At 42.0% G+C, this 23,371-nt stretch overlaps 1 protein-coding gene across 4 annotated transcripts in view; it reads left to right on the top strand.

Moving 5' to 3' along the window:
* acap3a (ArfGAP with coiled-coil, ankyrin repeat and PH domains 3a) overlaps positions 1-23,371 on the top strand; it is a 95,957-nt gene that overhangs the window by 24,949 nt on the left and 47,637 nt on the right. For all 4 annotated transcript variants that reach the window (XM_041945461.1, XM_041945463.1, XM_041945462.1 and 1 more), the window contains exons 2-9: positions 4,388-4,445; positions 9,661-9,780; positions 10,417-10,470; positions 19,770-19,828; positions 20,197-20,380; positions 22,122-22,166; positions 22,295-22,390; positions 22,893-22,967. In XM_041945461.1, coding sequence (XP_041801395.1) covers positions 4,388-4,445; positions 9,661-9,780; positions 10,417-10,470; positions 19,770-19,828; positions 20,197-20,380; positions 22,122-22,166; positions 22,295-22,390; positions 22,893-22,967 — 691 coding nt within the window. The remainder of the gene's footprint in view (positions 1-4,387; positions 4,446-9,660; positions 9,781-10,416; positions 10,471-19,769; positions 19,829-20,196; positions 20,381-22,121; positions 22,167-22,294; positions 22,391-22,892; positions 22,968-23,371) is intronic.

Raw genomic sequence — 23,371 nt, forward strand, 5'->3', positions numbered from 1 at the left:
TGAAGAGCGTAGGAAAGAGCAAACAGCAGATTGGTATCAAACAGTGTGCTGATTGCTGAGGATCACTTGAAGCTAGCATGTAGTCTGCTCTACAGCTGTTCTCATTTGTATGCTGGCAGAGAGACGAGAGCACGCTGACACTGCTGCATCACTCATTGGCTAATTCGCTCTCTTCAGCGGGCCTGCATCTGTAGGTTCAGTCAGTCCGCCCCAGCTGGCGGTTTGTTTGGGGGGTTCACGGCTGTATTTTAGGGGTCACTACCTGGACCCAGTGTTGGCTCTCTCCCCAACATCCCACCTGCTCGTTCTCCATCCAGGCCACCAGGCTGCTCTGCCACAATTCACCCTCCTAAAACACAACCCTTTGGGGCATCTGTGGCCAGCTGCATCCGGTTCACACGCAGCAGATTACTCAACTACTGTACTGTACAAATATGAAGTACTTATATTGTACTTGACTATTTCCATTTCATGCTACTTTATATTTGTACTCCACCACATATTGGAGACTCATTTCGCCAGTACGTTTATTTGACAGCTTTAGTTACTGGTTATTTTACAGGTTAAGACTTACACGAACTTACACATTACACATGCATCTTACACATTCATGCATCAGTAATTATGTTTACACAGGGGCCATAGTATGTACTTTTACTGAAGTAACACTTTCCCTGCAGGACTCACACTGAAAGTGGTATTGCTACTTTTACTTAAGTAAAGTATCCGAGTACCACTGTTTACTGGAATAGTGGAAATGTTTTCTCTTAGATAATGCTTGTTGAAGTTATAGTTCACGCACCACAAAAAAATGCCAACATGGACAAAATGTTGTTTTACCTTACAGCATTCTGAAAGGCTTTAACACAGCGTCGTGTGAAACTATTTAAGACGTGTGGCGGCTCCTGAATTAAATAGAAACAGAAGTGTTCTGCCACTCTGGACCAATAAACAGCACCTCAGCCGTTCCCCTGGACGCCCCGTCAGCATGTCACCAGCCAGAAACCACCGGAGCTGCAGCTTACTCAGCACAGTCTCAGCGTTTATTATGTTTTTTCACATAAATGATCCCAGACTAATCCTGCACACTAACAGGTGCATGCAACTTCAATCTGCCTTTACAAGTTATAAACGAAGAGTCAATCAGTGACTGGCTGTGCATTTAATAGTCTCCTGACGAGGTCATAATGGTGCGATGATGGTCATCTCTTGTCACAGTAACCATGTTGTGAGTCAAGTTATTGTCTACTTCACTCCCCGTGGTGTGAACAAGGGTCAACTCACAAGCACATCGGGGACCTCTGCGGCCCACTTAGGAGATGGTTGCCGTGGCTACAGGCCCCGGGCGCCATGTGCATCCATTATGGGAGGCATGTGCAGTGAGACATGGCAGTGGGGGTTACAGCCTGGAGGTAGTTTAGTGGGAGCAGCTGTCCCATGAGATAGAGTCCGCACATCTGGAACTGCTAGCTGGGCTGTCACTGTGTTGAGCCTTGCTGGTTCAGTTGCATTTGGAGGAGCGCTGTGCAGGACAAGAATGGCCGAAACCCAGTGACATCCCCACTGTTGAACTTTTTTTTGCCCTTATTTAAGCCTTAATGTAATTTAGATGAGTGAGTTACATAAAACTTCATCTCTCGCACAGTTGTCATGAACGGGGAAATTGCCTACAGAGACCAAAATCTTTTGTTGTAGCAGGCTGTGAACATGTTTACATCTATATACTGCCTCACTTTTGGAGCCATTCAATGAACTGCCGTTTTTGGTACTTCCCTGTTGGCTTTATTTTAGTCCTTACTAACTACAAACTACAACTATATCTACAAGCCTCCGCCTTTTCTGATCCCAGCTGCTCTGCTAAAAATTTTCTTGCAGTGGCTTGAAACCACAGGATTTTGATCTTTCACCAAAACCTCTGAATACACCAACTGAAAGAATTTTTCAACAAAAAGTGAAGACAGTTAAATGTTAGCTGTGATTAATTACCCATTTAAAGTGTGTCAGATGATACGCTTTTGAACATGGCTGGCAGTAAGGCAGCAAACTGTGATTGATTTATAGTTAAAACTTGCAAAGCCACCAGCATGTTCCATTAAAAAAAGATTTTATTTCTAAATATACACAATTGAACACTGAGCATAATTTAATTGCAAGTTCTACAGTAGATGCTGTCATGGAGGAAACTTTATCAGGTCAAAAGTGCTGCAGATAACGCTCCGGTTGATCTTTAGAAAATATTTTGCAATCCTTTGGAAGCTTTTTGCTTATTTAACTGGGCCATTTATGAACTGTATTTGGCATTTAAAAATAAAATATCAAAACACTGTTTCCAGATCAGTCTGAATGCTGCTGAAAGGCGTGAGGAGAAATGAGCCTCCTGAAAAGCGAGAGCCTGCTAAGCTCTGCATTATCACATAAACAGGGCAGTTTCAAAAATGACATCAGCAATGAAAACAGCTTTGCTCACAGCAAGATTAACCCCGGGTGTGGTTGGCTGAAGGCTCTGCAGTCCGAGATCAGTTGAGGTTACAATAACACACGTCCACATGTGGAATAATATGGTATTGATTATTTTGGTAATGTATGTTTCCATTCTGAATGTGTCGGAGCTTTTGACAGATATTTCCTCTCTGGAGTATTTTCTCCTTCTAAAAAAGAGATGGCGAGAGTAAAAAGCAGTGGGGGTGGAGAGGAGGATGAGTGCACGTGCCGTCCTTCGCCCCCTGAGCTCGCTGCAGCCCGGCCAGGCAGGCTAATCCACCCAAGGCCGGAGAGAAGATGAGCCAGAGATGCAAGTTTTATATCCTGCCAGCCATGGCCGATATGTGCCACGGACACTCTCATCATGGAGCAGCTGTGTGTGTGGCGCTGCGATTCGCTGATATCAAATGGAAAAGTAGTCTACAGACGGGAGCTGCCAGCACACATCTTCTGAAGTGCTTCTGTCAGCGAAAACTATGACGAAAAATGTTTGCTGATGACCTATTTTTAAGATGAATAGACTAAAGCTAAATAAAGTAGCCACTGAAAAAGGAGGACTGGATCATCAAAGTCAGCAGCATTCATCCTCTGGGGACCATGTAGAAAATTTCATGGCGATTTGTCCAACAGACATTTCGGTCGGGACCGGAGTGGTGAACCCTTCATCCCTCGAGCCACAACTCAGGGAGGGATGCAGAGCCGTGACTATATGAAGAGGCTGGCTTTAAATCATATTTATACTCTTTTTATTACAAGGAGGAGGACCTTAAAATCAGTTCTGAATGTTACAGGAAGCCAGTGCAGAGCAGCTAAACACGGACTAATGTCCTCTCTTCTCTTGGTTGTTAATAGTCGAGCTGCAGAGCTTTGAATGAGCTGAAGTCTCTCAGTGTTTTTTTTTTTGGGGGGGAGGCTACTAATTTAGCTCTGTGTTTAAGCTTCTACTTGAAGCTTAGATCTGAGTGTACCCCAAGACTTGTAACCTCAGATTTTATCCAGGGAGTTAGTTTCCCCAGATTATTAAACAGCATATCTTTGTTTGTTTGAGGGCTGAGTAGCAGGATGTCAGTTTTGTCCTCGTTTAACTTTAAGGAATTATTGTGCAACCATTGACTTATCGCCAAAAGGCAGTGATTAATGGAGTCTATAGCTGCAGCAGCATTTGGTTCAGCACAGATGTACAATTGTGTGTCATCTGTGTAACTATGGAAACACACATTGCGCTTTCTAATGATGTCACCAAGCGGCAGCATGTATAGTTAGAACAGTAATGGACCAAGGCAGCTCCCTGCAACCCCAGAACAGATGTCATGTTTCTCCGACACACAATCTCCAAGACTTCAAGACGTCAGACTTTCTCCCTTTCATGTATGTTTGACACCAGTTTAACAGTCAGAAAGACCAACCAACTGTTCAAGACCGTTGAAATATAGATCCCTTCTCCTTATTGCATCAGTGTGGCGAGGCAGCTGTGAGCCTCTGGGTGTAAATCACACCTCTCTCATTGGTGCGGTTGGGTGTGGCGTTGGTGGTGGTGGTGTTGACAGTGGGAAGGTGGATTGGGGTTTGGGACGAACCAGACAGACATGTTCGCCTCACTGCGCAGAGGTCTTGTCTGTCGCTTTGTTTTGACAGAGCAGAACTGCTCCCGGGACGGCGTCTCGCTCACTTAAAGCACACCCAAAGTCTCGCCTGTTGCCGCTCGAACATGTCTGCGTTTGGCTCGGCGAAACTCCATCTGTCACTCACAGATTTATGGGGAGTCATCGAGCTTTCGGAGAGAGCGTGGGAAATCACTCGCAGATTGCGTGACGGCTGTTTTCCAACCAGATAAATGATCTTAATGGAATTTCTCTCAGTCGTTACCACACGTGCACTCACAGCTTCTCTCACTTTTGTTTTTCAGGGCAAATATCGATGAGGTGGAGACAGAGGTTGTGGAGATCGAGGCAAAACTAGATAAGGTAAGACATTTGATATTGTCTTTATCTGTCAGAACGGGTTTGGCTGTCTTCAGGGGCAATATATTAATAGTACACTGCTCTCTGTGGGATGAAACTTTCAGGAATGCTGCTCTTCTCACTACACCCTCATCATTGATATCAAAGCTCATGTTTGTATAACCTCTCCAAGGCCACATGGTGCAAACGGAGGGCAGCTTATAATCAAACTGTCAAGTCAGCTGCGTTTTCTTATGCCTTTTATTTAGTAGGTTTTCCCCTTTTGTTCCTCCTGTGAAGAACTTTGTAACTTCTGTTTTGAAAAGTGCTATGAAAATAAACTAAAAGCCCGTATCAGGTAAGGTAATGTAACATCTTTATATCTTTTTGGCAAAGCAAAACAGCTTTGCCATTAATATTCAGCCGTGCCGACTCACACTGCTGGTACATGATTGCCTTCTTTGCTCCACACAGCCGTGGTTGAGATCAGGCCAAGTGGCATCTGCTTTTCTGTCTGCTGAATTTCAATCAAATGGAAAGCATGTCCCTCAGCTGCAACTCTGTGCCAGTCTACTTTAAAGTGCACCTGAAGGCAACACGCCGGCTGTGACATCACAAATGAAAGCCTAAAGAGCAGAGCAGAGTTATGTTTTAGCCGTTATGGTTTTGCATGAAGATGTGACCCCTTTCATGAGGGAGAACTAGAGTTGTGCTTTTAAACATTTTAACACACACGACAACCTGTTCAGTGATTTGGGTGTTAATTTTGTACACGCTGTCTGTTTATTACAGCCATTCGTGATGTAGAATGGACCCAACTTCTGACGAAACTATGCTTTGAGCAACGCTTCGAAACCAGTCGATGGAAACGCACCTAATTTGCATCTTTTTTTTTTCTTTTTTTTCTTTTGCTTGACCATTAGATGGAAACACAGCAACTGTGATGAACACATTCACACATTTCTGGGGATTTTAAAAATTTCATGCACGCAAGTGTGCAAATGTTAACGTCGAGGATCATGCGGAAATGTGACTGGCAGCTAAAGTGTATTAGTGCCATGTCTTCTGGTGTATAAGACGTTACATGTAAGATGTATGATGAGTATAAAAAATATGATGCATACTTAGAAATTAAATTCATAATAGTGTATGGAGTCCTTAAAATTAGCAATACCTTGACTACATTAAAATGGTGCTTGCATAAATGCAGTAATAACTATCATATTCCAATTAAAAAAATGGCATTTTGCATGAGGAATACTTTTATTTTTGATACTTTTAAGTAGATTTTTATGCTAATACTTGTTCATTTTTCCTTTACTTTTAATGAAGTACCGGTATTTTCATGCTGTCCTATTACTGCTTTTACTGGATCTCTCTTGATTTCACCACTGCGCCATATCTTGTTGCAGCAGACATTAGCCACTGCTTGCCCATTATACTCGGCTGCTCACTTCCAGCATTATGATGCTCTGCAGTGCCTAATCCCACCGTGCTAACATCGCTAGCCTCAGCTGATGGCACTCTGCATAATGGACAGCGTAACGTCTCTCAGTCCTGTTGAACAGTTCAGCTGAGAATCACTGAAACGTGATGTGGCAACAGTGCCAAGATTGGGACTCACTGAAAACATTAAACTGCATCACATAGGCTTTCAAAGCATCCAGTTGCCTTGTAATGAGGCAGCCAGATGCTTTCCCTGCAGTACTCACCGGTCCATCTGCTCCTCTTGACATTGAAATGTGGTATGTGTCCATGGGAGCCAGGATTAGTCAGTTCTGCTTTTACTGCCATGAGTGTGGGAAACCTCCACTACAGTTCATATGTGTGGCTGTAAATTGTATTTATATTTACAGTATTTAATATTCCATCGTCTAGCCATTATCTTCCAGTACTTTCATGATAGTGCCCTTTTTATATCCATGAGACAACTAAAGACAGACACTTCCTTACTCATCAGCATCTGAATTTGGTAACATCTGTAGTTCTGGGATCAATTAATACTTTCTCTGTTCTATGCATGAGTGATTCTAATCTAATGCAGTTGCAGAGTGTAATATTAGATCATGAAAAGGGAGAAATCAAAAAAAGAAGCCATTCAGTCATTCACGTTTCAGTTGATTTTCAGATCTTGATTGATCAATGCTCTATCATCTAAAAATAATTTCCTCCAGTGCACTCAAGGGCAGCTGCAGCCCGAATATCCATTTTTAGTATTATTTCTTTATTTGCCTTTTTTTCTTCCAGTGTTAACCTTGATCATTTTTAGCCACACTTCATGACGTGGCTCTTTCTGACTGTCCTTCTGTCCTCTTTGGTCCAGAAATATCTCAACTGCTATTGGATGTATCACCAACATATTTGTTTTTTCGTGAAATGTCGTGACAGTCAGTCAGACAGGACGAACTGCAGTAACTTGAGCGATCCCTTGACTTTTTATCTAGCGCCATCATCAGGTGAAATTTCGTCCAGTGTTTAACTTTGGTGCTAATTAGCAAATGTTAACATGCTAACTTGCAAAATTAAAATGGTGAACATGGTGAAATTTTTTTTTGAACATGCTAACTATTACACCTGCTATCATTAGCCCTTCCATTAGCATTAGCATTGTCATCATGAGCATGTTAACATGATTAAGTTAGCATTTAGCTCAAAGCATCATGCTAGCATGTTTGTAAACTCTCTTTTCACAATTTACTTTCTAACTGGCTGTTGTTCAATGGACACACACAAATGTACAGTACATTACAGTAAGTGTTTTGGAGCAAGAAGAGACAGTCAAGCCTATTTTTCTTTGTTTTCCCACCTTTTTATCAATATTAACAAACTGGAGGGGATTTATATTTCAGTGCCTAGCAGTGATCCTAACTCCACAGAGCTCCTTCTGGGGGTTAAGGTGATAGTTTTGACATTTTGCGAAACACTTTGGGAAACAATTCTCTTTCTCACTGAAATTTAGAGGAGAGGATTGACACCACTCTCATGTCTCGACGTGAAATATGAAGCTAGAGCTAGGAGATGGTTAGCATAGCCTAGCATAAAGAGCAGAAGCAGCGGGAAACTAGCTAGCATGCTCCTCATAATACCACAAATAGTATTTTTTTGCATTTTGGTTTGTGTATGAATTGAACAAACAAGATATAACATGTTAACTATTTTTTCTTACATTTTGGACAGTCAAGCTACCTGTTTCCACTTATTTACTGTCTTTATGCTACGCTAAACAAATGTGTTTTGACTGTCGTTTCATATTTACTTTTCAAACATGAGATCAGTAGCAATCTTCTCATTTAACTCAAGAAAACAAATGCATTTCCCCAAATGTCTATTCCTTTAAACTTAATGAAGAAAGTGCTCAGTCTTATGTCTGGTTAGCAGCTGGGAGGAAGTGGGACTGGGAGAAGAAATGGTGCTGGAAAACTGAAAACCTGGCGTTGGAACACAGACTGAAAAACAAGAAGAAATTAATTTGGCTCACATGAAAGTAGAAACCAAACAATGTGAGCTTCATGGCAGATGTCATAAATTTTGCTGACAGCCGCAGAGAAAATGTGTATTGTAGTGCATTCGCAGTATGTGGTCGAGATACAAGTCATACACTAAAACAAACGCACTGAATCATCAGTGTCTGTTAGCAATTCTGCCGTCCTGGATAGCATTAAGCATCTGTAGCTTTTTCATGTGCGTCGGGTGGCATGCTGATGACATATGGACCCCTCCTGAGAATGCACCCACTACTGTCTGTTACCGCAGGTCCTAACAGCACAACAAACATGCGACTGTATGACAGACATCCTGGTCGGTGTGTGGTGATGTGCTGAAACCGGGGCGAAAATAGTTTTGATCTGGAAGCAAAACTTCGGGTGTTGTGGCTCAGCATATGATGTTGAGTCATAAAAGTTGCCGTCCTCAAGTGCTTATTGTGCCTCAGTGATGATCACATGGAGCCACTGGTTGAGCAGGTTTCGCCAGGCCTCGTCACGTAGTCATGATTTCAAATTCCCACATGCAACCCTAACCCCCTAACTGAAGTCTGTAAAGATCTATAAATGTAAAGATTTTCAGACTATAGGTACTGTGTGTGTGTGTGTGTGTGTGTGTGTGTGTGTGTGTGTGTGTATACTGTATATATTCACATTTCATATATCTTATTCACTGTTCAAATCAAATCAAATCAAACTTTATTTATATAGCACTTTTCATCCATTTAAAATGCAACACAAAGTGCTTCACAAGATAAAAGAATACAACAACAGAGAGAATAAAAGCATAATATGACAGACAATATCCCACTTCCAGATATACACACAAACACTCACAAAACACACACACACACACACACACATACACACACACACACACACACACACACAGTGCTGAGACATGGCAGGGCACTGAGGAACCATGTGAGGAAACACCTATGGGAGCCATCGACACTGGGAAGCGCCACAGCCTGCGGCCACCAGGAGCGCCGCCACAGAGACCACCCAGACGCCGATGGACAGGGGCAGACTCCGCAGTTAATGCAGAGCCACCAAAGTCCCTCGGGCACAGGCGGCCTCCATGACATGTTCAAATATATTTTCTGTAAATGTTGTCTCTATACAAGTTCTACTCAAGCATGTAAAAAGTGTTGATACTTTTTTCAATACCATGTGTTTAAAACGATCTCTTACAAGTATATATCTGTAGTGTAGAAAGTACCTGAAGCTATAAAGAACAGGTCTACAAAGGGGAAGAAAATGGTCCTTAGCCTGTTGCTGTTAATGTGTTGGTATGTGTTCAGACTTTATCTGTGCCAGCACTGTGTGCAGGTTGTGAATAAAAAAGAAAAAATAATCAAATTTTGTTTGCCTTGAACTTTTTTCCTTTTTCTGTTGTATTGAAAAAAGTACCAAGTGTTGTTGTTTTTTTGTTTTTTTTTTAATACTAGTATTGTATTGAAGCATATAATTCTGGTTGTAAATGCTATTACAAAGATGCTGTTGATGCAGTTCAAATCTAAGCCTAATACTGACTCTAATTAATCTCAGAATTAGCCAAAAAATACAAACACAACAAAACATAACAATAAACGCATGCATAGTTTGGTTGTAATTGTAAAACTCTTCAAGGTATAAAAACTCCCAAATTCCCAGGAGCCAAACAGAGGACATGTCCTCAGTGTCCTCTGGTATCTGTGGCCCTGCTCACGCAAGCCCTCATTTGTCCCCTCTAAACACGTCTCTCTCCTCCACAGCTGGTGAAGCTATGCAGTGGGATGATTGAGGCGGGGAAGGCGTATGTCAGCGCCAACAAGCTCTTCGTCAACGGCATCCGGGATCTGTCTCAGCAGTGCAAGAAGGACGAGATGATCTCGGTGAGGTTCTGATGAGTCGGGAATTGTGTCCATTATAGCCTTTTTTTGTGGTAGTGTAAATCGGACTGTTACAATAATTTTCTTCTGGGATGGGGACTTTCCACCTCTTTGGGTCTTAGCCTTACAGCTCTGTATGTGTGTGTTTTTGTGTGTGAGTAAACCTTATTACTAACAGATTAGTAAGTGAGGATCAGATCGGGTCTGGAAACTTACTTCTGGCTCAGGTTGCAGCAGCGTTTTGCTGCTGACTTTTACTACTATTAAAAGCCTTCTTGGCTTCAACCGTATGACTAATTGTGAGTTTCTTATTAAAGTCTTGTTCATATTTGTAGTTTCCATTGTAAAAAAAGAACTGAATCAGCCCTGCAATTATAGTTCCTTTTCCCGTACATGGTTCAAGGGAAAAAATCCTGCAGAGCACAGAAGTACACCTCAGTGACATTAACCAGCTTTGACTTAATTTTAGCATTGCGGATCTTTTCATTTTCTTCCATTTAGAATTCAGATAAATTCTGGTTTTAGTTTGACAGCTTTTATTAGCTTCTTTTACCCTCATATGCAAATACAGCAGCAGTTCTGAGAATATTTCTTTGTCTAGTTAAAGAATGATGTTATAATATGCTCTTGTCTTTGCAGGAGTGCCTGGAAAAATGCGGTGAAAGCCTCCAGGAAATCATCAACTACCACATGGTAAGTTGGCCTCCCCTCCAGATCATCCCCATATGCTCCATATACAGTAGATTGAGACAGAGCAGCCCAATGATATCATCCCATCTTGAAAAGCTAACATTAACTGGCATTTAAGGGTCCTATATTCCCTGTAGAACAACACCGAGGTCCAAGCTGGACTGTGTTTGAACTGATTCCACGTGGATTGCTTCTTTCACACATCATTAAATCTGTCTGTCCACGGCTGTATAACTGTCAGTGCTGTACCTGTCAGTCAAAATCACATCTGAAACCACAGAGGACAAAAAGACACTGACGCCGTCTTTCTAAAGCCCCTGTCAGAAATGCAGCCCTTTATCTTAATCTGATGCCAGTTTCATGTGTCGGGTTTATGTCTTAATAAGCACACTGGGTTTTTGGTTGCGTATTACCATGCATATTTGTAGCATATTAGCTCATTATTTGTCATTATAAGGCCATCAAGTACGAGTTTTCACTCAATAATCTCCTAATTACTTTATTTATTTTTTTATTGGTTGTACGTTAGAAAGTTATTGTACATGAATTACGATCTTAATAAAATAACCCTAACCCTTAATAACTCTAACCCTCAAAATAGGGAATTAATTAGTGCTTTATGATGACTAATAAAGTGTGATCTTTTTTTAATCTCCGTCAGCACAGCAGAAGTCTGAATTGAATGCTGGCAGATAAGCTTAAAGACTGCAGCAGCACAAGGTTGAACATGCAAAGAGAGAGAAAATCTTCTAAAGCATTTTAACATCATTGTAGTACATTTACTTGCATCTCTTATGCACAAAGAAAATAAAAGAAAGAGTCAAGAAGAGGTTCTTCTCAGATCAGGTCAGTCTGCTGTCTGAAAACTCTTTTCCTGTCGTGATGCAACCAATCAAAAGAGGCAAAAAACACAGAAATAATCTGCCCAGCACTATTTTCAGTGTTGTGAATGTGCATATGCAGCAAAATGTTTGACATGCAGGAGTAATAAAACAAGTCCCAGCTTATCATCCTGTCATTCAATGCTTGTGAACTACCAGACATTATGAAACAGGTAGCAGAATCTGATAACCTTAAATTATTCACCTGATGAAAATATATCAGTCGTTTAACTGTTAGAAAAGAAGCCGTGAGGCTTCAAAGGCAAAATAAGTTTTAAAATCCATCAGTGACGCAGCCTGTGAGAGAAAACAAAAGAGTCCTCTTCCTCCTAATTGCAGCATTTTTAACTCACTGCCGTGAGTTATAAACCCTTCATGAATGGGCGTCTTATTAGAGCGTGGGACAGCGAAGGCCGCGTCGAATTTTCTGTTTTCAGACCAGTTATCTACAGGTATTTTAGCCAAGGCGCCCTGATAACATTCCTGAGAACAACAGCTTTGAATAACAGTCACATTAATGCAATATTTTCTTATTCCCAGCTTTTTTACTTTATTTTTATTCCTCTACATCTCTCCCCCGATGTTAAACAGAGCTTCTGCTTTACTGCTGTGTCGTTTCCCCTCCCTGCCTTCAGGACTCCCGACCCCCTGCCCCCCCATCCTGCCCCTCCTAGGCCCTTTGAAGTCCATTAGCTGGAACCCGTTGCGTGCTGGACGATGCTGTAAAGTGCAGAGTGTGTGTGTGTGTGTGTGTGTGTGGATCACATTCCTTTCTAAGATGTCTCATCGCAAATCAGTTGCTCCCTCCACCCCATTCACTCTGAGTCTATTGGAAGAGAGAGAGGTCAGCATTACAAATGGAGGGTTAATGGACCGGGTCGCTCAGCCAGGCATGGATTAGCTTTAGCTGTTGGACAGTAGTAACCCTGTGTAACCTTGACATGTCACATATGGCCAGGCGTGTGTGCAGTATGTATGTGCGTGACTGTCAATAGCATGTAGACATACAATAGTGTCAATATGTGTGTTTGTGTGGGGGGGGGTCAACTTGAGTGGATGTACTGGGGCAGCATGTGGTGATTAGTACAGGCTGAAATACTTTTCCATGCTCCGGTGCCGGAGACAGTGCAGATCGACAAACAAAGAGGAATGTACATAAAAAGGACAATGAGAGTGTTTGTCTTAATCTTTGTTAGCATGCTAAGCAACAATTAACCTTTGACATTTAGCAGGTTATTGGGCTCTTGCCTAATTGTTACACTTAATTTGTTGAGTTTTGAGTGAAAACGCTGGTTAGCATAATTCTCTCGGTTTTTAATCATATAGTCCTTTCAGCAGCTGTTTTTTTAATATATCAGCAATAAAACATGTGACCACATATTTGTGAAAAGACCTCATAGTCATCTCAGCTGTGTGGAGCTTTACATTGTTTTGTTTTTTTAGTGCTCAACGTTACTGTTCAGGTTCACGCTCACCAGTCTTTGCAGCAGGCAGCTGCTTTCTTTAAGCCCAGTGTGCACTACCTGCACAGCGTCCAGCAGGAGACAGCTATCGTAGTGGCTAGCTGGTGAATACACTTTAGCATTCAGCAGCTAAAGAGGCAGATATTTCCCCCGGGAGTTGGTGGAAACTAAAACAGAACTAAGAAGAGAGTGAATATTTTAAACAAATGAATGCTAATGTTGCTCTGTATCTGCTGGATGTGTAAACATTTAGCTGTTTGCTAATACATTCGCCATATCAACTGGCGAATGTAAAGGTGCATCAGTGTTTACAGTGTATGTCTGCTGCCCCCAAGTGGCCAAAAAAATCGGTTAGCGCAGGTTTCAAATGTAAAATTTAAGTAGCATGAACACTCACAAATGGTGCATTTTGCTTTAATAATCATGCAAACAGCTGCTTTGTGCTGCTTGATTTGTTCATTATTTAAATTCTGACAGAAGTGTTGATTCAATGATAGAGGCTGCAGATTGTGATGTTTTATTCGATGGCGAGGCTTTGCTGTTGTTTTACCATCTCCTTGTAAATGCATCCATGTGAGAGCTTTGGCAGTTTTGGGATTTCGTGCTTCTTTCTGTTTGCAACACTTTCCAGGCCCAGTCAGATGCAGTATATCAGTCTGTCAGTGTTTCTGTCAGACTGACAGATTGGATGGTTCAGTGTGTCACACTTTAGAGGCCATAAGAGAACGTGGTTTGGCCTGAGACCAGCTGGCCTCTTCCACTGTAAGCTCAGCTGGGGCTTCAGCCTCCTGTTCCCGCTCTCCCTCCCTGCAGTCCATTAGAGCCAACAGTCTGACTGGACATTACTATGATTGGCTCCCAAAGGTTTTCTTTGTGACTTGGATTGGGGGGGGTCTATGAGTAGTGCAAGGCATAAGCGATGACAGGGAATCCTCTGAGATGAGAGATTTCACAGAAATGATCATATTTGCAACGACACAGCGAGGAGAGCCTCGTGATCCAACCACTTGTGATATTAAAACATTTTCCGTTGACATATTTCACATGTTCACGTTTTAATCAGGAAAGACACCACATGCATTTAAGTGTGTGGCGCTCCTGCAGCTGAGGGACTCCAGCAGTGCTCCCATGAATAAGAAATTATGGTGGTTATATCCGCGACTTGTGATGGACGTCCCTCTGTGCGCACGCTTTGCCGTGCAGCTGCCGCCGTGCTCGCCCTCCGCGGCAGACTCGAGAATATGAAATGGCACGGCACAAATGGGACCTCTGAGTGCCAACTGGCCTTGTTGCGGCCGTGCTCAGTCAGCTTTAAGGCGCATGAAATAAACACAAACGGCGCATATGTTCGAGCATATAGATGAACGTGAGCTCAGACGAGCGAACAGGTCCAAGGAGAGTCTGGAGGAGTCTTGGCCCTTGCTTCCCTCCATTTCCTGATAGCTCGGCTCTCTTGCCAGTCCAGTACCACACAACAGAACAAACGGGCTCTGTTTGTATGAATGTCAAACGCAAGCCAAGCGTAGCTCCTTTTAGTTTAGCTCAGAGCCTTCTCCCTTCCCAAAGATTTCACAATAGATTATTCTTGCAGATGGGCAGAAGCGTCAACAGAATCAGGCCAACATTTTTAACAGTCTCTGTTTAATTCAAGCATGAAACTCCATATGAATACTCAATAAATAATTGACTTATGTTTGACTCTCGGAGCATCCATTAGAAATGAGGGGAGACTGACACAGAGACGCAAAGAGAGACTAACATCTGAGCTGCCAAGTCTAAAAGCGGTGCAAGCAGTTTTCACATAAAGGAGAATACACAGGAGCTGATGGGATTTGCAGAAGGTAGATAGAATATGTATATTAAGTTAAGATTACTATTTTCTAGTTACATACATACAGTATGATTTTCTTTAGTTGACTCATTTGAATATGATAAGTATGTTCATGCTGTACATACTGAATTAGCCAATCCCCATGTGGGATGCCAGCGCTAGCGTCTCTCAGTTATATTTGGAAACTGGAAAACAAAGCGAGACGCAGCAGGAAGGCGTTTCTGTCTCCAACTGCGACCCTTATCGTTCCCTACAGACTGTAAGTGCATCCTTTGTTCAGCAAGTACAAACATATGAAAATGTATCATGAAAGGGAGCGCAGTGGCCTGCCAGACACTGATACTTAGCTAAACACTCTTATTTGTGCCCCAAAACTTTGCAGTTATGGTGTTCCTCATTGATTAATTGTACTACAGCGGCACCAGTCTTCTTAATAATAAGATGGCATTGAAGCCCTTGAAGGTGTTTAGGACAGATTCACGCAACAGATGAATAATGAAAGCAGCATATGTGATGTGTTGCAAGTTATTCTAATGTTTTTGGTCTAGTCCTTTACCCATTACATATACACTTGATGCCACTTTATTAGGTAATATAATAGCCCTGAGTGACGTCCTATGTATTCAAGATTGTGAAGGATCATTAATTGAAATCTCTGCTGCAGCTACCAGGTTCAAAAGCCTTTGTGCATGGCTTTATACCCAAAGCTGCACAGTGGCAACAGCAGAAGTGATTACTCACTGATTACTTGTGAGGTTTCCGATCATTGGAACTGTTACGAAGCAGAATGTGAAGCAGATCAAGTGCGATCAGTCAGCCTCCCTGGATGAAGTCCAACAACAGTTTCTCTGTCTGAATTGACAGACGTGCTTCAGTTGTTTGCTCACTCTTGTGCGTGGATCACCAATTTGGCTTCAGATAATTGCTCGAGTGATTTCATTAGATCAGTCTGTGTCCCAACATGCCGGTGGAATGAGAGGGAAAGTAGCAAACTGATTAATAGTCCATTGTAATGGTGTTTGTAGCCGTCTCATTCCTGAGCTCTTATACCAGGCCGTGGAAGAAGGATATTCTTTACTTGCCTACTAACAACATGTTTGACAGTGTTGTCTTTGTTCGACCTCATTTCAGCTTGGCTCTGTGTGTTGACCTGCCTGTCAAACATGACAGCAAAATGTTTTGATTGTCATTAATTGCTGAGAAGATTTCAAATCCAAACAAAAAAAAAAAGCATCTGATTCATAACTTTAACACAACTGGAAGTCTGTCGTCACAGCAGGAGCCCCAGGAGTCCACAATGAGCACAGCTCTTAGCTTTCTATGCATCTAGCATGCTAATGTTTAGCATTGTATGCTAACTTTAAAGACACAATGACATAGGGAATGCATTTCCATGTTCTAATCCTGTTTCCTTAATCTTGTCTTTTGTTCTTCTAAAATACAAAATCCCACACTTTCCGTCTTTGCAAAACATGACCGCATTTATCCAATCAAATGTCATTTCAGGTGAGGAACTAATCATATGAACACATATAACATCAGATGAAACTTGACTGTTAGGTCGTGGGTCGTCGTAGCTAGAAAACGAATAGGAGGGTTGTGTTTAATTCATGTATTTCTCCCTCCCTCCTCCTCCTCCTCTTCATCTAATAATGTTGGTACACACATTTCATTTGGAAATACTTCACATTACTGAAGCTAAAGACTTGCTAACTTCTGTTTCACTGTGCTTATAACATGCTATCATGCTGTGCTATGTTAGCATCAAAGGCACTTGTGCAGTTTTCATGTAAACAAAGTTGTGTTGCTCATCTACAACACACTGTTAACACTTTTAATCCTAACAAACATGTCGAATGACTTTTCCTTCCTTACCAAACGCGTGGAAAGCATTTTAATTCGTTTTTACGTTGGTTTGTTGACTTATTCTTACCTGACTTTGCTGGTGCATTTCTTAGTTTCAAGGCACATTGCTGCTATCAGCGAGAGCTCAATATATGTTTGCATATATATATGTTTCATTACACTGAGCTTGTGCGTTTGTGTGTCCTCTTAGCGTGCAGGACAAAACTGTGACCCATTAAAAAAATCTGTTGCTCTACAGCAACCACGACAGGTGGTCAAAAAACTCTACAGGCTTCCTATAAGGTCAAAGGACAGCTTAAGGGCATCATTTTTTGAAGTATCGAGTCAGCTGCAGCGTGTGATTCATGGAGATTTTGACCTGTTGATGGTGTTACTGTAGATGGCTGGTTAAGGGATCTCATAAATCGCTAGGAATACACCTCTGGGGACCATGAATGTCCTAATTTGATGACAATGCATCCAATATTTCACACATGATTGTACTGACAGACTAACTGACCAGCATCAGCATCCATATAACCTCACGTCAATTATATACTGTATACCTTTATGCACCGTATTGCTAATCCTGCCCTCATCTCTGTCAGTCCAGCTAGTTCACCCCTCACATAGGCAACCTGCGGTATCTTGTCCAATGAAAGCAGGGTGTCAACTTGCCACAAAGCAGCTCAGGAATGCTACAGGCTGCACTACCCCCAGAGCCAGGAAGTCTCCCAGCAGTTTTCCTGCCACCACTCACTCACGCACACAAACATGGACGTGCGCTTGTTGACTTGACTACTTTTAAAGGTTGTGGTTTACTTTCAGCCACCGTCCACCTCAGTCTTGTCTGCACAGTGCCCGACCTCTTCTGACACCGGTGTGTTTACGGTCGCTGCACACCGCTGCCCTGCTGATTCTGTTTTGAGTCCTCGCATGTTTGTGGGAGCCCTCAATGGCACAAGACTCACTCACGTTTTTCTAAAGGCTTGTTAAACTGCGGTCAGGAAAACAGACTGACCACACATGCTCATTTGAGCCCTTGTGATTTGCAGTCAAAGAGAGTGTCCTTTGAACATGACGCTTTGCAAAAAGCCATGAAAAAGCACTTTATGTGCTTGCCCAGAAAGGTTGGCTCACCTGTTAGCCTGTTGGCGAGTTGGATGAAACAGTGTCTGGTGCAGTGCTGGAGGAATTCCTCTGTTCATTGATTACATAAAATGAAGGGGATGGTGTCTGATGTGCAGGAGCAAGAAGCAACAAACAGGATGGGAAGGCTGCTTCGATGCTTTCACTCTCACACTTATTTGCACCCAGTGAGTTTATAGAGCAGTAAAATGAAGCCTTAACCCACCATCAAAACAAACACATCTCTCTCAGAGGTTGTGGCAGGAATACAATGAAACTGACCACTTCCAGCTCAGCCTGTTTTTTTATTTTTAAGTCGGGTCATCAAAGTCATCTGAGCTTATTTTTATGCTGGTTGGTGCCTCTCTCTCTGTATACCGCCTATACATGGGAAAATATAGAGATGTGTCTTACTCATCATCAGCGGCTGTAAAACACCCACAAGCCCAGTTTTATATGTAACTCAGATCTTCTAATCCACACACACAATTGTATATCCAATTATTCAGACTGGATGAGGATGAAAACCCCATAACCAATCTAGCTGCTCAGTTGTGGTGATAGCACATGGGCTCTGGCAATCTGTCTGAGTGGGCTTGCACCCTGCATTGGATGCAGACTCTGCAGCGACTCCGCAGTGTCACATTGTACCAAAAGCCTCCTCTCCTCCCTCTCACTCGCTTCCTCCCTCCCTCTCTGCCCGAGTGACCTATTTAGCAGCAGCAGCAGCAGCAGCATGGCAGGAACAATCATAGAGGATGTGCTCAGAGGGTGAGAGAGACGTGGAGGGATCTTGAACGTAAAACACCTAACCAAAGGCAGCGTGTTATTGTGTTAGAGCGGGTGTAGTTTGAGTCGGAGTGACATTCCTCCACCATTCATTCCAACAGGCATTAAGGGCTGATTTGCATCCTTTGCAGGCATCGTGTGAAAAAAGCTGTGTTTTGTCGCCCTCTGTTGGTTAGAAATACAATGTAGGTTCTTATGCAGGAGCGAACTGTTGTTTTCCCTCCAAAAATCTTGTTGCTTGAAAGGGGAAATAACAAAATGCACAAGGTTGTCTAGGCTGCATGCATTCTTTTTCATATTTTATGTGTTTATTGGTAATAAGAAAATACTCAAAAGGTGCTTCGTGTTTCTTTATCACACACTAACTAAAAATAAAAATTGCCCCTGCACTTACACAAAACTGAGTTAATTTTACTGAGAACCAATTGGCTGTTTTGACTCTGGTATCATCAGCACATCAAAAGCGTATCAAAGTACAAGTACTCATTCTGCAGAAAAATGGCAGCTGGTGTAACTGTTCTATACAATTAAGTATCTTAGCCCAAATGTTCCCAGCAGAGGGTGGCCCCCGCTGAAGGATCCCATGATAAATCTGAGGGGTCGTGAGATGATTAATGGAGCAGGAGAGAAGGAAAAACAAAAGTTCTGTGATGCTGAAATGAGATTTTTTAAAATGAAATATTGGATAATTTGACCCCTTTGAGCCTCATGCAGTTATTTAAAAGAGAACATCTGAGAAATGTGAAACAACAACATGAAAAGCAGCCCTGAGTCGATGCTGCTTTCTTTTAAAAGGCACAAATCAAAACGGCTGAGAGCCACTGCTTCAATCTTTAATGTTTTCTAATGTAAACTCAAATTGAGTTCATTCAATTTGAGTCATCAGTAACTACAGCTGTCAGAGTTTTTATGATCTACTCTGTGTAAATGGAAAAATAAAAAAAATTTATTTGATTTTATATGATCATTTTCATTATTGGTTAATCTTTTTAGCAATTTTATTTTCTTGATTAATGTATTAATTATTTTCTCTGTGAAGTATCAGAGATGTCTTTGAAGGGATTCAAAGATAAGCAGCATATCCTCATATTTGTTAGTCGGAACTATCAAAACTACCTATGAATCTAATTATCAAAACAGATGACAAGAAATTTTCTATTGATACTAACTTGATTGATTGAGCAATCGTTTCAGCTTTGGATTTGATCAAGTTCTGGTTCTAAAAGTTTCTCCTCATATTTAGTAGCATAATAATTCCAGTAGTATTCAGTAGTGTGGCCATTCTCGTCTCCAGGTGTTCAAAGTTTCCATATATATTCAAGATATATTCAAGAAACACTAATGTCTTCTTTTCATCTGTTTCAGATCCTGTTTGATCAAGCTCAGCGGTCTGTAAAGCAGCAGTTGCACAACTTTGTGAAAGAGTGAGTAGACGTACGATTCGTTGTGCTTCAGTCGGGTGTCTCTGCAGAACCAAAGATGGATAAAATATTCAACACAGGTGGAAAAAGTCTGTAGCCTTTAAAGAGCAGACGTACCTTTGTTACCCCTGAAAACCTTTTTGTTGTTTTTAAAAATTAAACAGTGCAACTTTCTGCAGCACAAATATCTTCTCACAGACATATCATGAACAGTGCAGCCGAAGTAGGTTACCTGTAACCTCACGCTGACTGAGGTCCCTCTAAATATCCAGAGTTTGTAATTCTGCCTCCGAACTGCACTTTGTTCGTGATCTAGTGCGAAGCCGCTTTACTGACATCTCACTTAAATTTCTCTCGTCCGTGTCTGTCAGGGACGTTCGTAAATTCAAGGAGACAAAGAAGCACTTTGATAGGGTGCGTGAGGATATGGAAATCGCGCAGGTGAAGAACGCTCAGGCGCCGAGGAACAAGCCTCACGAGGTCGAAGAAGCCACCGGCACCCTCAGCATCACCCGCAAGTGCTTCCGACACCTCGCTTTGGACTACGTACTGCAGGTTAGACAAACAATTCTCCATTAGCCCTTGCTTGAGAATATTATCTTCTTAAAGGTAAAATTTTATATATTCAAAGATATTGTGTTTTCGCTCATGTGCATGTGAATTAAGCTAAAGCCATATAGTAGCTGTGTAATGTAAAACCAACCTTCTATATCCGTAATGCATATCTGTTTGTGTTGCAAAAATATCTGTATTTGAATCTGTACCAGGTGTGGACGCTGGGAATTGTGTAGACTGTTTCAGAATATTTTAACTATATACCTTAATGAATCAAATAATAAAACATGATTTGTTTTTGACGCCCACCCAAAAAAACACATGTAACTCTTGATGGTCCGGATGGAAATTAATAATAGAGTGATTTCTCTATAAAAACAGGAGGTTGTGTTGATAATAAGAGGAGGCCCAGATGAATGCAAAGTTAGGCTGGAATGTCTATGATTACATGCGCTTTTCAGACGGCCCCTAACTTCAACTCCTTAGTTTTCTGCCTTTTGTCAAGTCACCAAAGCTTTAATACGGCATCATGAGATGAAAATAACAACCGTTCAACATGCGCCGAGCTTTATCTGGCTGTAAGAACTGGTGAAATTGAGAATAAACCTCGCTTGTTGTCTGAATATTGAACGTGAAATGATTTACACCTCCAGTCTGAAGGCTTTTGGCTCATATTTTTGCAAATATACATCATGGAAAGCCAGGCTGCTTTGGCTATTAGCTGTTCCTCTTTGCACTGTACAGACAACAATCACCTGAGTTTGACGCTTAAGTCTGAATCTGACTATGATCTGAAGTTAGTAAGAGTCATTTTATTTGCCAGCAGAGCTTGTTCATACTGTTGTCTGACCTCTTCAAAAAACAGATTTTTATGCCTGAAGTGCCTGTTTTTGTATGTTTTCTACCTGGATTTATTTATTATTTATTGTATGTATGATATGTATTGGAGATCTTGATTGTACAGATTCTAAACACTGATTGCAGCAGTACGCGTGTGTGTTTAAACTGAACTGAAAAGAAATGGTGTGAGTAAAAATCTGGACGTTCAGATACATTCATTCCCACCAGAGTCTAATCTCGGCTGAACAATCGAGGAATGACCGTGACGCAGCCCTTTAGCCTGCGGCGATGTCTGCGTCGATCCTTCTTCCCGCATGACACATTCCCCTCTCTGTTCATATGCAGCAGGGGTTTACATTGCCCACAAGTTGCAACCTCCCGCGGGAACAAAGAGGCTGATTGAGTGTGATCGCTGCGATGGCCGTGCCCTCTTTTCCAGTCTTCGCTTTGTCTGCTGGCAGCCTTCCCTCACTGCTGTCAGACGTCCTACCCTTTTGAGTCTTAATTGAAAGTGTCTCAAGGCGGAAAAGGTCAAAGCTGAAGGGAGATGCACTATATGTCTAAGTGACCTCTTAAATGTAGCACAAAATGTCATTTAGGTTTGCATCGCTTACGATATACAATGCTTTAATCCAGGAAATGCTGTAGGGACTGCTGTATGTTTGTTTGTGGCAGAGCGTCAGTTTTTCCTGCGTCTACTCTTCAAGCATAATGAGAGATTTTGTGTTTTTTCCTGTCAGAATTAACTCAAGGTTGATGGTGTCACTGTTAGAAAAAGGACAATATTGGCCACTAGAGGGAGCTATCTCAGTAGCCCGTAGGTGTCAGATGTCATGTATTGCTGCGGATATCATCAAAACCACAATCAATACTTCACACCACTGTTTATTTTTTTCTGCAGATTAACGTCCTGCAGGCGAAGAAGAAATTCGAGATCCTCGATGCTGTAAGCGAATGCAGACACACAAACAAATGCATCATCCTCTTTATAATGTGTTCCACCAACAAAGACAGCCATCTGCATGTCTGTAGCACTTCATAATGTTCAAAAACGACTGCTTCTGTCCCTCCTAGATGCTGTCGTTCATGCACGCCCAGTACTCTCTGTTCCAGCAGGGCTACAACCTGCTGGATGAGATCGACCCGTACATGAAGAAACTGGCTGCTGAGGTGAGTAAAGCGTCTCCATCGCCTGCTTGGTGCGGCTGTTGCTCCGCCAGCTGAGCTGTGTCACTTCCCCAGGCGTCCTGTCTCGACTGGAATTGGTTTCATCCTCATTTGAACTATTGACAAGAGGCAGCTGCGTAATGCATCGCCTAATTTTCTGCTTCTTGACTGATGCGCTGTGATGCATGTTTTTGATTTGATCTTGAGTGTATCTAAATAAAAAGCTTCCTGTCTGCACACAATAAAAAAGCTCCATTAAAGGTCAAACCAGTACTTTACCTACAACCGCTATTGTGGACTAATTTGTTTGGGTGACTGCTGCAGGAGGACCGAATCGATGCTTCATTACAAAACGCTGACCTGACATGCCATTGGAGGCTTAGCCTGCGTGGAAAGTGTCACAGTCAGCTTCTCTGAATCGCTCCGACACTCCACCGTACACTGTTTCACAGGATGTTCCTTTACTCTGAAACACTGAACTTTCTCATTTTTGTCCGTGTTTCAGCTGGATCAGCTGGTGATTGATTCAGCCATGGAGAAGAGGGAAATGGAGCATAAACATGCAACCATTCAGCAGAGGGTGAGTTCCTTGATTTTTTTGGATCGATCAAGGAGAAAAATGCCAAAAATGCACAAGTATCCACAAAAGAAGGCCTCAAAGGTATTTAAAAGTCGTAAATTTTAAATTACAGATTTGTTGGAGGCAGTTTTGTCGGTTATAAAATGTTTTTCTATCTGATGGTTTGCTGTCAGATGGTTTGCTAAAAGTTGACAGTGGATTGTGCTGCAGCTGGAGTTTCAGTCAGCACCATCAGATGTGTGGCAAACACTCACTGCCACTGGACACAGGAGCCAGAAGTTCATTGTCTCATAACGGGGCAAGTGTGGATTTTAGACGAATGAACTGAAATAATAATTTTTAAAAGGTTAATCGATCCATACGTCCATCTTCTGATTGCTGACTGAGTAATTATTGTTACATGC

The sequence above is a fragment of the Chelmon rostratus genome, chromosome 10 (assembly GCF_017976325.1).
Source record: "Chelmon rostratus isolate fCheRos1 chromosome 10, fCheRos1.pri, whole genome shotgun sequence".
Taxonomy (NCBI): domain Eukaryota; kingdom Metazoa; phylum Chordata; class Actinopteri; order Chaetodontiformes; family Chaetodontidae; genus Chelmon; species Chelmon rostratus.